At 41.2% G+C, this 13,466-nt stretch overlaps 1 protein-coding gene across 5 annotated transcripts in view; it reads right to left on the bottom strand.

Moving 5' to 3' along the window:
* Positions 1-13,466, bottom strand: part of SIK3 (SIK family kinase 3) — a gene marked incomplete at its 5' end in the record, with an annotated part of 247,277 nt that overhangs the window by 39,286 nt on the left and 194,525 nt on the right. For all 5 annotated transcript variants that reach the window (XM_082660899.1, XM_082660901.1, XM_082660900.1 and 2 more), the window contains 2 exons: positions 11,527-11,650; positions 12,188-12,312. In XM_082660899.1, the coding sequence (XP_082517025.1) occupies positions 11,527-11,650; positions 12,188-12,312 (249 nt within the window). The remainder of the gene's footprint in view (positions 1-11,526; positions 11,651-12,187; positions 12,313-13,466) is intronic.

Genomic DNA, 13,466 nt, shown 5'->3' with positions numbered 1-13,466 from the left:
GACTGGTCTGCAATGACAATCTCTGGATGGAGCACCATGGCTTTGATAAGAATCTGTGTTCTGGACTTACAAATGTTTGTGACTCAGAGCTCCTCTTTAATGCTATCTGACTTTTCCAAAAGAAAAAAAGAAAAGAAAAAGTCTGTCATAATGTCCTGATCCTGTCATAATCATGGCTAAAAGAGTGTGCTATCTTGCAATGTCATGATCCCTACAGAAATAATTAAAAAGAAACTCAATAAGAAATCATAGGTGTTTTTGCCAACGTAACTTCTTTTGGTATGAAGATGGCCGGAGCTAGGAATCCTCACTCTGCTTGTGGACTAAGTCCTAGAAATGATATTTTTTAACATGCCCAAGGAAACCCTGTCATTGTCAGCTGTCAGCTGACAAGGTCAAATCTATCTTACATAGCAACTATTTTAAAATCTAAACAAAGTAGACAAATGGTCTTAAAATAAGACATTTCTATGTATAAAGAACATACACTGAATGCACTGTCATATACCTGCATTGAGAGATCACATAAATGTTAAGTACAATCATACAAAATACAGGGTTTTTGTTGTTACAATGAAGTTTTGTTATACTGGATATTGCTAGAACAATGGTGCTGTAGGTATTAGAAGATTTTTACTCTATAGAAATTAAATTTTGATACTTTACTGTTACAATAGAAATGCATAAACATTTCTAACTTGTATTTCTAACTTTAAAGTGATAGTCAATACCACAGTTTTACACAATGAAAGAAAATACACAATCTTGGAATTAACTCTAATAGAACTTAATCTGTAATAAGGCTGGTTGTGATAAGATTTGACTCATAATAAACAAGCACTGAGATCAGCTCCTCTAAAAGAAGTGACACTGAGGGAAAAAATGTCTTGTTTTGAAGCCATTTGCTTTTAGTTCTTTCGGGGAGAGAAAAATGGGAGTCCCAGTACCAAAGCACTCCATAAAATTCCTACAAGGATAGCCCAACAGCAAGAGATCAGACAAGGAAGTGGAGAGTGATTTAAATACAAATTCTACCACACTGGTTTCTGCACATTATTATCAGAATGTTGTGGAATAGAAATAAAGTTCCTTATGACCAAATCCTGTGAGACACTTTCTATGGTTGAACAGAGGCCAAAGGGAGATGGCTTGGCACAATCTAGCAAATAATGATGGCGCAGATAAGAAAAGCTTCTATTAGGAATCCATAAAGTTAGGCTGAGAGGCTAAAACTTCCATTTTAACAGTTTATCAACCTGAGATAGACTGAGGAGAAAACAACTGTTTGACCCATAGGTATCCATTTATTAGAAAACTAACATCTATTTCTCGAACTTTGCTTATTTTCAAGGCGGCCGTGATCTTGCCAGAATTAGGATTTAGAAATTAGGAGCCGCTGGCTTGAAGGCTGGGGACGACCACATCTACCCCTGACATGCCACACTGTCATACTAGAGGCTGTCCAATTTGCAGTTCACATTTTTAAAATAAAAACTTGTCACTTACACTACCTTATTATTCAAATATATTTTAAGTCCTAATAGCAATCATTACGGTGGAAGAAAACTCTGGTTCAGCTTTACATCAGAGTCCAATACATAGTCCTTGATACTAACACTTTTTTCCAAAAATAATCCAGATGCAGATGGGCAAAGATATCCATTCCAGGACTCTCTGGATACTTGGAATAACCTGTGAGATATGTACTCACTGAGAATTAAAGTACAATCGAAGACAGTTAGGTGGTTTCTGAAGCCAGAGTGCACGGGCTCAAATCTCAGCTCCACCACTTCCCAGCTGTGTGATTCTGGGTGTGTTACTTATCCTTACCATGCCTCAACTGTCTTGTCTATCAAATGACAAGAGTAGCTTACCTCATAGCGTTGTGTTAAATATTCCATAGGTTAATGCAACGGTGTCTGGTACCAAGAAAGTGTTCAATGGATGTTAGCTATTATTCAAATCTCTGGAGTCCTTCCATCTAGAACTTCTTCCCTTACTCTGTTTTCCTCTCTAGGGTTGCTGAAGCTAGGAGACAGTGTGCTTGAAAAGGGTGGTACGAGATAGGGCAGTACCCGTATTTACCCCCTGGTTTTCTATCATATTAGGTAAAATCATGGCTCAGCTGCTCAGGGGAGGCTTGCTTAACTCTGAGGTAGCCCTAGCCTCGTTCCTGACATCGTGTGGATTTCTGCACTCACTAACATGAAAGCACTACACAGGTTGTCTCCCTAGAGGCTGAGTATACCTTAAAAAAGTACGAGAGAACTGTTTTGAGGACTCTGAGCTCCTTAGTATACGGAGACTGATGGGCAAGTTACTTTAATCTCCCGTCCCAATCCCGCATGCTGTGTGGTTCTTGACGAGTAAGCCAATCAGGGCAGAACTGTTTGCATCTAAGTAGAAGCTTTTTGGCAGTAGCTGCACGGTAGTCTCCATCAGAAGCATAATGTAAGCCTGGGTCTTGCATTCCCAGGGATAAAATGCTTATGCAGTATTACAATTAATTAAGTCACAATGAAGTCTAATCAATAAAGACTCAAAAATATTGTCCACAAGAGATCTCTATATACTTGCCTCAATGCATTTTTTTCACTGGAAATTAATTCTCCTTCAGCTAAATATTGGGCTGGCCCAAAAGTTCGTTCGGGTTTTTCCATAAGATGTTACCAAAAAATCCAAACGAACTTTTTGGCCAACCCAATAAATGACTGATCTTACTATATCTGCTAGCAGGTGATATAAGTGGTGAATAAGACAAACTAGGCTTTAAGAAGTAGGCCTCTGATGGTTTTTAAAAATATACTGGTAGTGACTGAGCTTGGTGCTCAAAAACTTTACATTGTTGGCTTCCGTCAGTGGGACCGGAACTCAGAGAAAGCAACTGCTAACATATGTGGCCAGGTCAGGTCTCACCTTCTGCAGAAACTCAAAAAAACAGCAAGGTTCAACTTTGAATCCTTTTATAATTTAGGCTCAGGGTTTTACCTAACTGCTCTCTGGGATGCTCTGAGAAGTTTAATCCAAAAACACTTGCCTAGACCAAATGTATTTTACTTGAGACATTGAAAGCCAACTCCATCGTAGATCAAACTCTTTTAAAAACTAGAAATCACTTGACCTGGTCATTTACATATTAATGTATATAACAAAAGTACGTAAAACCAATTAATAATTCAGATCATCAGTGAGTTACGTATCACTTTAATAATAAAATGCAAGAGTCTGATGGAAGAGTCTATAGGTAAGTGATGATTCAATTTTTCATTAAAAAAAATTTACTGAATATTTATGCCATACCAGATGCTCTTAAGGCTTATGGGAGGATGATGATGTGTGTGTGAAACACAGTTCTGATATACAGGAGCTTGCATTCTAGGGAAGAGGAGAGGAAGACACATACATAGCTATTGAACTAGGTAGTATAATATCGATCCCCCTTGAATAAATCCTCTTAAATTTATACCACTGTCATTGCAACTTGAAAGTATGTCTTTAGAATATCTCGGGATGTCCAGGAAGGGAAGGTTGTATCAAACAACCAAGCCTAGGCCTAGAGATATCCACTAATTGGGAGGACACTTCATTCCACACATTACTGACAATAAAGAGATGCTTAGAATTCTTAAACTAACCGTATCCATTTGTATAGCATGGCCTCCCACACAGTGGTAGATACTCTGGAATTCAACTTGGCTAGAAGAAGCTGGACCATGAGGCCTTCCCCACTCGGCCACCCAAATGCTCATTTGAAAACCGACACCAGCTCTGCTGGAGTTTCTAGATCCTTCTGGCAGAAAAATGGATAAACTCAGTTCAAGTCCATGACAACAGCCTGAGAAAAAAAGGATCTTGTTTTTTAGGACTTCCCTCAACTACATTATTATCTGTAGCACAGTAATGGCTGACCTGACAGGCTGGAAAGCGGCTGGCTCCAGCCTCCATATAAAGAATTAACTCTAGGTCTAACGAGGTGCAATTATGCCTAGAAGCTAGAGGTGTAACCGGCAAAAAGACTCAGGGACAGACTCTAGGTTTCCTTTACATGAACTTGAAACTTTTTGGTACTTGAAGGACGTCTAAGCTGAGAGAAGACTAAACCATCGTATGCCTTTATCCTTCAGACAGCAGTCTCGAAGGGCCTTGGGATTCAGGCCTACGCTGGTAGGCAAGGCCGAGCACATGTATGTCCCTGAGGGCAGAGAGATCACACTAGTAACACAGCAACCGTCTACTCATTTCCTAGATTGGGTTGTTTGTCACTTCCTGCACTTAATCTTACAAAAAATGTTATTCCTACTTAGGGAATTACTTGTCCAGGATTAAAAAGTGACCGCATTTAGGATAATTATGTTGGTGTTCTATGAGTCTTTAAACTTCCGTGTTAACGTATATCATGTTGTAAATATTAGCTCTTCCTAAGTAGTTAAAATGTTACATGGTTTATTTCTAAGCACTAAGAAACGATGTGGCTGACAGCAAGGCTAGCTATTTCACCAGCATCCACTATCGGAAGCCAGCTCTGTAAGGCTTGAGTAAAAATCTTTTGCCATGATGTGGAGGTGGAGGGGAGAACGGATCCAAGCTGCTCACAGGAAACACTGTGGACACTAGCAAAGCAGAGGAAGTGGTTTGTTTACACTGCCCTTTCTCTGCAGCGGTGTGGTGTAGTAGAACAGACACTGAATTTGAGTACTAACTTGGTCACTTATTACCTGTGTGGCTTTTGGCATGTCAACTAATTTCTTTAAACTTCAGATTCTTAAACTTCATTGGCAAAATGATAAATGCTAGTGTCAATACCAATTCCAGAGTACAATTACATAGCTCAAATTAGATCAAGTATAGGAAATACTTTGTAAACTTGAAAGCCCTAAAGAAACGTAAATTACCGTTATTGATATTATTATTTGAATTATTCGGTAGTGAGCACTGTAACAAATCTATGCATGCATGCATGCATTCATTCAGCAAATATTTCCTGAGTGCCCACCAGGACCCACGCACTGTCCTAAGCCATGGGAGCACGGCAGTGAACAAAAACAAAATCCTATTACAGTCAAGAGGCAGTGGGGATAAGGGGTGGGGACACAGTAAACAAATAAGGTCAGGTAGTGGTGAGTGCCATGGAAAACTGTGAAGCAGCGTTACGGAAAGAGAATGACGGGGTATCAGGAGAGGTCTCTCTGGGGGGACATTTAAGCAGAAACCTCAGGTTAGGTGAGGAAGCCATGTAAATATGTGAGGAAACAGGAATGCATGCACTTGGAAAGTCTGAGAAACAGCAAGGACGCCTCTGTAACTGGAGCTCGGGGCCTAAAGGGAAGAAAAGCAGGAAATGAGATTAAAGAGAGGGGCCAACCACAGTGTGCCTTGTAGGCCATAATAATAATGACTTTTGGAATTGTTTTCTAATAATAATGACTTTTGGAATTGTCTTCTAAGTGTAAATGAAAGTGACTGGAGGGTTTTAAGAAGGATCCTATTTACTATCTACATACTGTTTACTAAATCCTACCACATGCCAGATACTCTGCTAGGCTAGAGACAACTGTGAAAAAAACCCCACATTTTGTCTTTACTTTCTCTAAGCTCACAGTCTGCTATGGAAGATATATAATGAAAGAAACAATTACAATGAAATGTTTGGGAAGTCCCATGATAAAAGAAAGACTGGTAGAAATTATCTAGATTCTTATTTTTATCACATCTAATTTCTTGCTCTAGAATACAGGAGTGGGTGGCATGGGGTAGGGTAGGGGGAGGAAGAAGTACCCCAGGCAGAGGGAGTTGCTCCAGAGAGTATCACTTGTTCCGGGAACCAGAAGGAAATTAGGGCGACTAGATGTAGAACAGGATCTGGGGCTGCAGAGATAGGCATGAGCCAGGTCACAGAAGTATTACTATGTCATTGTTTTTCAAAAAGCAGTCATGAGATCAATTCAGTAAGTTATAATTAGCATTTTTAATGTAATAGAATAAAATGTATTAGAGTGCACTGCACCTAGTAAAGACAAGTTTTACTTTTTAAAAAAACTTTTGTTCAGCTGTATGTATATATGTATTTTCTAGGTCACTGTATGAAATGTATCTTTTACTACGGTCGTGGTCAAAAATGAAGTCAGTGCTCTAGCCGCATTAAGGAGCGAACTGCAGCCTAGAGGCAATGGTAAACCATTGAAAAGTTTAAGCCGGAAAATGATATAACCAAATTGTGTGTGTGTGTGTGTGTGTGTGTGTGTGTGTGTGTGTTGTCATATATAGTTTAGAAACATTACTCATGCAGCCGTGTGGAGAACGCATTAGAGAGGGATAAGGCTGGAGCCAGGCGTCCATTTAATTGGCTATTATTTAATCCAGGCAAGAGCCACTACAGAAGTGTCTACAGGAATGGAGGGTTGAATCTACAGGATTTGGTAAGTGAGTGGCTGTGGTGATGGTAAGAGAGGAGGAATCAAGGCTAGCTTCTTGGTCAGACGGTGACACCATTCACTAAGATAGGGAACACAGAATGGAGCAATTCTAGGGAGGGATTAAACTCAGTTTTGAAAATGTTTCCACTGATGTGAATTCAAGACATACAAGTAAAGCTGACTGGAGCAACTGGTTGGATATATAGCCTCTCATTCCAGAGGAGAGGTCTGGGCCAGAGAGTTACCCAAGTGTTAACTGGGGACTGAACATCACTGTACTCCCTGAAGCCACAGCAGTGAATAAGATGCTCAGAAAGATGGTGTAAAGAAGAAAAGATTTAAAGGATGAACAGAGAAAGAGAAATCTGGCAAACAAGGTGTACTCAGAGAGACAGGAGGAAAACTGCAGAACGTGGCATCTGAGAAGCAATGGGAAAAAAAGTGTTTTAAAAAGTAAGGAGTGACTCAACAATAAGAAAACAAACAACCAAATTTAAAAATGGGCAAGGGACTTCCCCGGTGATCCAGTGGCTAAGACTCCACACTCCCAATGCAGGAGGGGCCTGGGTTCGATCCCCTAGCTGGGGAACTAGATCCCACATGCCGCAACTAAGAGTTCCCGTGCTGCAACTAAGACCCGGCACAGCCAAATAAATAAATAAATAAATAAATAATTTTTTTAAATGGGCAAAACATTTAGACATGTCACCAAAGAAGATATACAGATGGTAAACATGCATATGAAATGTTAACCATCATACATCATCAGGGATTACAAATTAAAATAACAAGCTACTACTTCACATCTACTAGAAAGGCAAAAATCCAAAGCACTGACAATACCAAATGCTGGTGGAGATGCAAAATGGCACAACCGCTTTGAAAGACACTTTGGTGGTTTCTTACAAAACTAAACATACTCTTATGGTATAATCCAGCAATCACACTCCCTGGTATTTAGTCAGATGAGTTAAAAACTTACATCCACACAAAAACCTGCACACGGATATTTATTACAGCTTTGTTCATTATTGCCAAAACCTGGAAGCAACCAAGAGGTCCATCTGCAGGTGAATGGATAAGTAAACTGTCGTACATCCAGACAATGGAGTACTATTGAGCATTAAAAAGAAGTGAGCTATTAATCCACGAAAAGACACAGAGGAAACTTATATGCATATTACTAAGTGAAAGAAGCCAATCTGAAAAGGCTACATAATGTATGTTTCCAACTATATGACATTCTGGAAAAGGCAAAACTGTGGAGACAGTAAAATGATCATTGACTGCCAGAGGTTAAGGGAGTGGGAGGGATGAATAGGCACAGAGGATTCTTAGGGCAGTGAAACTGCTCTGAATGATACTATAATGGTAGATACATGTCATTATGTATTTGTCCAAACCCACGGAACGTACAACACCAAGACTGAGCCCTAGTAGACGATGGACTTTAGATGGTAATCCAATGTAGTGTCGCAGCAGGTTGATGGACTGTAACAAATGTTCTACTGTGGTGCCGGATACTGACGGTGGGGGAAGCTATGGGTGTAAGGGGACAGGACGTATATGGGAGCTCTCCGTACCTTCTGCTTAATTTTGCTATGAACCCAAAACTGCTCTAAAAAATAAAGTTTATATTTAACAAAAGAAAGAAAGGAGTGAACTTTTAGCATTTAGCACTAAATACTGCTGGGCAGTCATTAAGATAAAGACCAAGGATATCCAATAGATTATGACAAGATCACTGGTGACTCCGGCCAGAACAATCCACTCCACCCCTTCTCTGCCTCCTTCCAGAGCAGAACTGCGAAGAGCTGTGTCTGTTTCCTTTCTCCGCTTCCCGTCCACCCCTTTCCGGCCGCATCTACATGGGTCAGGGTTTTACTCCTGTTCCTCCACCAAGGCGGTACTTCAGGGTCATCAGTGATCTCTTTAAATCCGGTATCCAGTTCTGTATGGCTATTAGCATAACTGATGACATTCTGGGCTCCTACCATGCCTCCCGTCCTTCCACTGACCCTACCTAGGACTGTGCTAAGTCACTTCTCTGTCATCAAGGACTCTGTAGTTAATAGCCATTGTTTCATGATCATTAGGTCCAGGTGGCCTCTGTGCTCTGGTGGTCTCCAAACAATGATGAAGACCTTTGCTGACATATTCCTGGTGCCCATTAATAGCCTAGCTACCCATTAATAAATATTGACTTAGGAATGCACTTACTGTTTCCAAGCACATACCCACGCCCCTTAGGTTAACGATAAAATTGTCCCCTTGGCAGTGCACGGTACCATTGTGAGTGTTCCTGGATGGTTGTCCGCCTGATCCTACTTATTCTGTGAGTAAGTTACCCTATAATAAACTGACCCATTGATCACCTGGAGCTGCCTACCTTGTTTTTTGGTCTCAAGATGCCTTCTCAGTTCAATGGGTGCTTTCTGTTCCCTCCGTCCTCCAACAAGTTCTCAGTCATCTGACGTATCAGCAGCACCCCCCACAGTTCCTCATTCCCTCCTCCTTGAAACATTCTCTTCACTTGTTTTCTAGAACAGAGGACTCTCTGGCTTACCTTACTAGCAATTCCTATGTGGATCCCTCTTCACGTTCCTGATCTCTGAATATTAGTGTGTCCCAGAGATTAATCCTTAGACCTCTTCTCTTCTCTGCAATCATGGCCTAAAAAGTGACCTTACCTCAGAGCTTAAAATACTGTATTACCTACATACTGATCATTCCCAAATGGGTATCACTAGCCCACCACTCCCAACTAAGGTACAGTCCTATATTCAACTGCCTATACAATATCTCAACTTAGATGTCTAATGGGCATCTCAAACTAACACATATAAAATACCTCTCCATTCCCATCTCTGTTAGCAATAAATCCATCCTTCCAGTTGCTCAAGCCAAAACCCCTGGATTATTAATAATTACTTTTTCTCTCACATCAAATCCCACATATATGTTGTTGGAGCCAGACTGCCTAGGCTCAAATTCTAGTTTAGTCACTTAGTAGCTGTGTTATCTTGGGAAAATTGCTAAACATCTCCTGGCTTCAGTTTTATCACCTATAAAATGGGGGTAATACTCCCATGTATCTTACAGGGTTGTTAAAGTAATTAAATGAGTTAATGTTTGCAAAATGCTTGAAACAGAGCCTGCCACACAGTACATACTATCTCTTTTTTTTTTTTGGCGTTACGCGGGCCTCTCACTGTTGTGGCCTCTCCTGTTGCAGAGCACAGGCTCCAGACGCACAGGCTCAGCGGCCATGGCTCACAGGCCCAGCCGCTCCGCGGCATGTGGGATCTTCCCGGACCGGGGCACGAACCCGTGTCCCCTGCATCGGCAGGCGGACTCTCAACCACTGCGCCACCAGGGAAGCCCTATCTCTCTCTTTTTTAAAAAATATTTATGTATTCATTTATTTGTTTAGGCTGCACCAGGTCTCAATTGTGGCATGATGGATCTTCACTGCAGCATGCGAACTCTTAGTTGCGGCATGCGGGATCTAGTTCCCCGACCAGGGATCGAACCTGGGTCCCCTGCATTGGGAGCGTGGAGTCTTACTCACTGGACCGCCAGGGAAGCCCCTGTATTATCTCTTGAATCTGACGACTTCTTACCATTCCCACCTCTACACCCCAGTCTGGGAACTAGCCACCAATATCTCTCACGTGGATAAAAGTCTCCTACTAACTGGTCTCCCTCCTTCAGCCCTTGAACCTTTCAACCAACAGAGCTGCCAAAGTGATTTTTTTAAAACACAAAAGTCACCGTAAAGTTCTTTAGATATTTTTGCATGTTTGAAAATATTCATAATAAAAGTTAGAAGAAACCGAAAAGTCAGATAATATCATTCCTCTGTTAAAATCCTCTGATCCTTTGCATTTCACTCAGAGTGAAAGAGGCCTTAACGCTGACTGACTAAGCCCTCAAAGTGAGCTCTCTGTTGCCTCTCTGATGGCATCTCTCCTGTCCCCTCACTCATTCCTTTCCAGCACAGAGGCTTCCATCCTGTTCCTTAGACACCCAGTCATGTTCCCTCACTGGGGCCTTTCTACCTGCCGTCCCCTCAGCCTGGAAAGCTCTTCCTCAGACTGCACGGCTCACGCCCTCGCCTTCTTCAAGCCTTCGTTGAAATGTTGACTTCTCAGTGAAGGGGTTCCCTGACATACCTTTCCAAATAACCACCCACCCACCATCCCTAACACCCCTTCTCTATTTTATTTTTCTCACAGCTTTTTTCTAAAATGCATTTTAGAAATAAAATTTCTGAAATTTATTCTAGATGCAATTCTCATTTATTCTAAAACGTCATTCCCACGTGCTTATAGTGTGTTGCCAACCCAGCGGACATACACTCTGTATGTTGTTCCTTAAAGTGAAATCATGATTAAGCAAAACTAAATAGATTGCCTACAGCATTGTCTCCAGAATGTTCTTAAGTGCACATAGATGGTGATGAAACACTGTAGATTCTGGGTGTCTGGTGTCTGTCTTCAGTGTTAAATTCTTCTAAGAGCTACTTACCCTATTGCCCACTCATTTAAAAAGTACTTTTTGAGTCTGGGGGATAAATGTCATAGAGGCAGGAAATGTAGTAGCAGCAAGATTAAGATGCAAAGCCTGCTTTATCCTTGGCATTTATTACCACATCTCAATGGGGCCCCAGTAAATAGAAATATCATCCTGAAAAAGGGTGAGAGATGAGGTGAAGACAGGGGTGAAACTACTACGACTACTGCTACTATGCGATGTACCTATTAACTTTACACACATTATTTAATTTAGTTCTCATAGTTGTAGCCCTCACAAAACTGTCAGCCATTTATTGATGAGGAAACTGAAGCTCAGAAAGACGCAGTGGTCTGCCACACCACACTGGTAGTCCTATGTAGAGCCCAGAGCCAAACTCAGGAGGGTTATCTGATGCCAAAGCCTAGATGCTCTGTTCCTATAGAACCTTGCCTCTGGAGGTGTCAATTCAGCAAACTGGAGCCAAAAAAGGCGGTTAAATGGGTAATTTATACTCTGTCACTCAATTCCTGGGATAACTTAGCATGTTTAATGTTCCATGAACCCAGTCATAGCTGTGTGATGGCAACTCCCTTACCTGTGGACATAAAAAATGGGATGCGGAACTTTCCACTCAACACCCGGGCCCGCAGATTCTGCAGTGTGCTCCCATCAAATGGCAGGGCACCACACACAAGCACATAGAGGACAACTCCGAGGCTCTGCATCCCAAACAGAGAGTACATACAATTAATCACATCAGAGGAAACAAAAAAGGCCATTATAGTATGTGTATGAAGATAATGGTGAGTCATGCACGAGATAATGGAACAAACTTTTTCTTCTTTTTTTATGAGAAATAATATGGGGCATTGTCAAGGCCAATCATCTTTAGAATAGTCAGCATTCTTCTTTGCTTCCAGACATTACTTTTTGGGAACATAACTAGAATTTCTCTCATTACTCATCCTAGGGAGAACGCAAGTGGCAACAACAGAAAGAATTTCTGTTCTTGGCAAGGGTACCCATCCAAGCTTGCCCTAGGGTTTTTTTTTTTTTTGCAGATGCAAAGGGGGAGGTTGAACTCCATGGCTCAGTCCATAAGACAAAGGTTGAAGAACAGACTGCACCAAGAATTGGGAATTCGAAGAACAGGTGATCAGTTCTAGTGCAGTACTACGTGTTGTCCAGGATGAGGACAGCTGTCATCAGTCAAGGGTAACTAATGCTATGGGGTATAAGGGAAGGCAGTCACATACCCAGATGTCCACTTTGGGCCCGTCATATTCCTTTCCTTCAAAGAGTTCAGGTGCAGCATAGGGAGGGCTGCCACACCAGGTCTTTAGCAGCTGCCCAGGAGTGAAGAGGTTACTGAAGCCAAAATCTAGAAAGACAAATGGATATAACTCATGTTACCTTTACCCAGTGAATACTAGTTTCTAGTCAATAGAATAAAGGTTCTGGATCCTGAAGTCTGAATATCAAACACGAAAAGAGAACCTTTAGAAATTATATAACCAGCTGTTTAAATTTAAAGTAATAGTGAAATAGAAATACAGATGGGCTGGAATGCAAAAGACACATGGTTAACTAAAAGTAAATATGATTGGTTTATGTCAGCAAAACCAGCACCGTTTCCTTCATAAATCTGGACTGAGTGAGGTGAGTGGTATTTATTTGCGAACAAAAATAAAATTGGATAATGATTGATATTAAGACCACGTCAGAATCAGTAAATACATGTTAAGTCTACTCACCTGGACCCAGGATTTTCAGATTACTTTTACTTCTTATGACAAACACATTTATGACCACTAGAGATATAGTGAACTTAAAAATTAGACAAAGTGACTTTATTATCATTAAGGTGGCTTATTCAAAATAAAGAATATGCAACTTATTTACAAACAAACCACAAACACTTAATATTTTAACTTCAACTCCTTTTGTGCTTCAACTTCCCCCCTTCATTTCTCCCCCTCCCACTGTCTGAAGAAAGAGTTGACGGGAGATACGAGGGGTGTGGTTTGGGGAGGAATACCAACAGAAAATGAACAAGGATGGCAGGCTAAGGATAGAGTCTCGCTGACTTATAAATACTTTTATGCACATAGATATTTAGATGAACAACGTGCAGGTATGACAGGCTAGAGCTCCCTCCTGCCCCCAGGCCTACCACATTCCCATAGTCCCAGCAGCTGAAGACTCTGGGCACCTCCCTACTCTCGGAAACACTCCTCCCTTTCCTAGTTTTACTCTCGTTGACAACTCTGCCTCCTTTTGCTATTTGCTTTTCTTCTTCCTGCCTTCTCCAGAAGGTGTTTTCTAGTAAAGCATGTGCTGATTTTGACTATCGCTCCTTGCCCTGTATTTTCTCAGGGCCAGCTCTTCTGGTCCCACAGCTTCCACTCTCATTTGTTTGGTAATGATTCTCCAAATTTATATCTTTGGCCCTGGTACAATGCTTAAGCTCCTGACAAGAACTTCCAGTACTTGCCTGGGAAGAAACATCTCAAACTCCCCATTTTCCAAAATCAA

This window comes from Grampus griseus (assembly GCF_964374135.1).
Source record: "Grampus griseus genome assembly, chromosome: 8".
In the NCBI taxonomy this organism is placed as follows: domain Eukaryota; kingdom Metazoa; phylum Chordata; class Mammalia; order Artiodactyla; family Delphinidae; genus Grampus; species Grampus griseus.
This window is presented reverse-complemented; position numbering and strand designations above follow the sequence as displayed.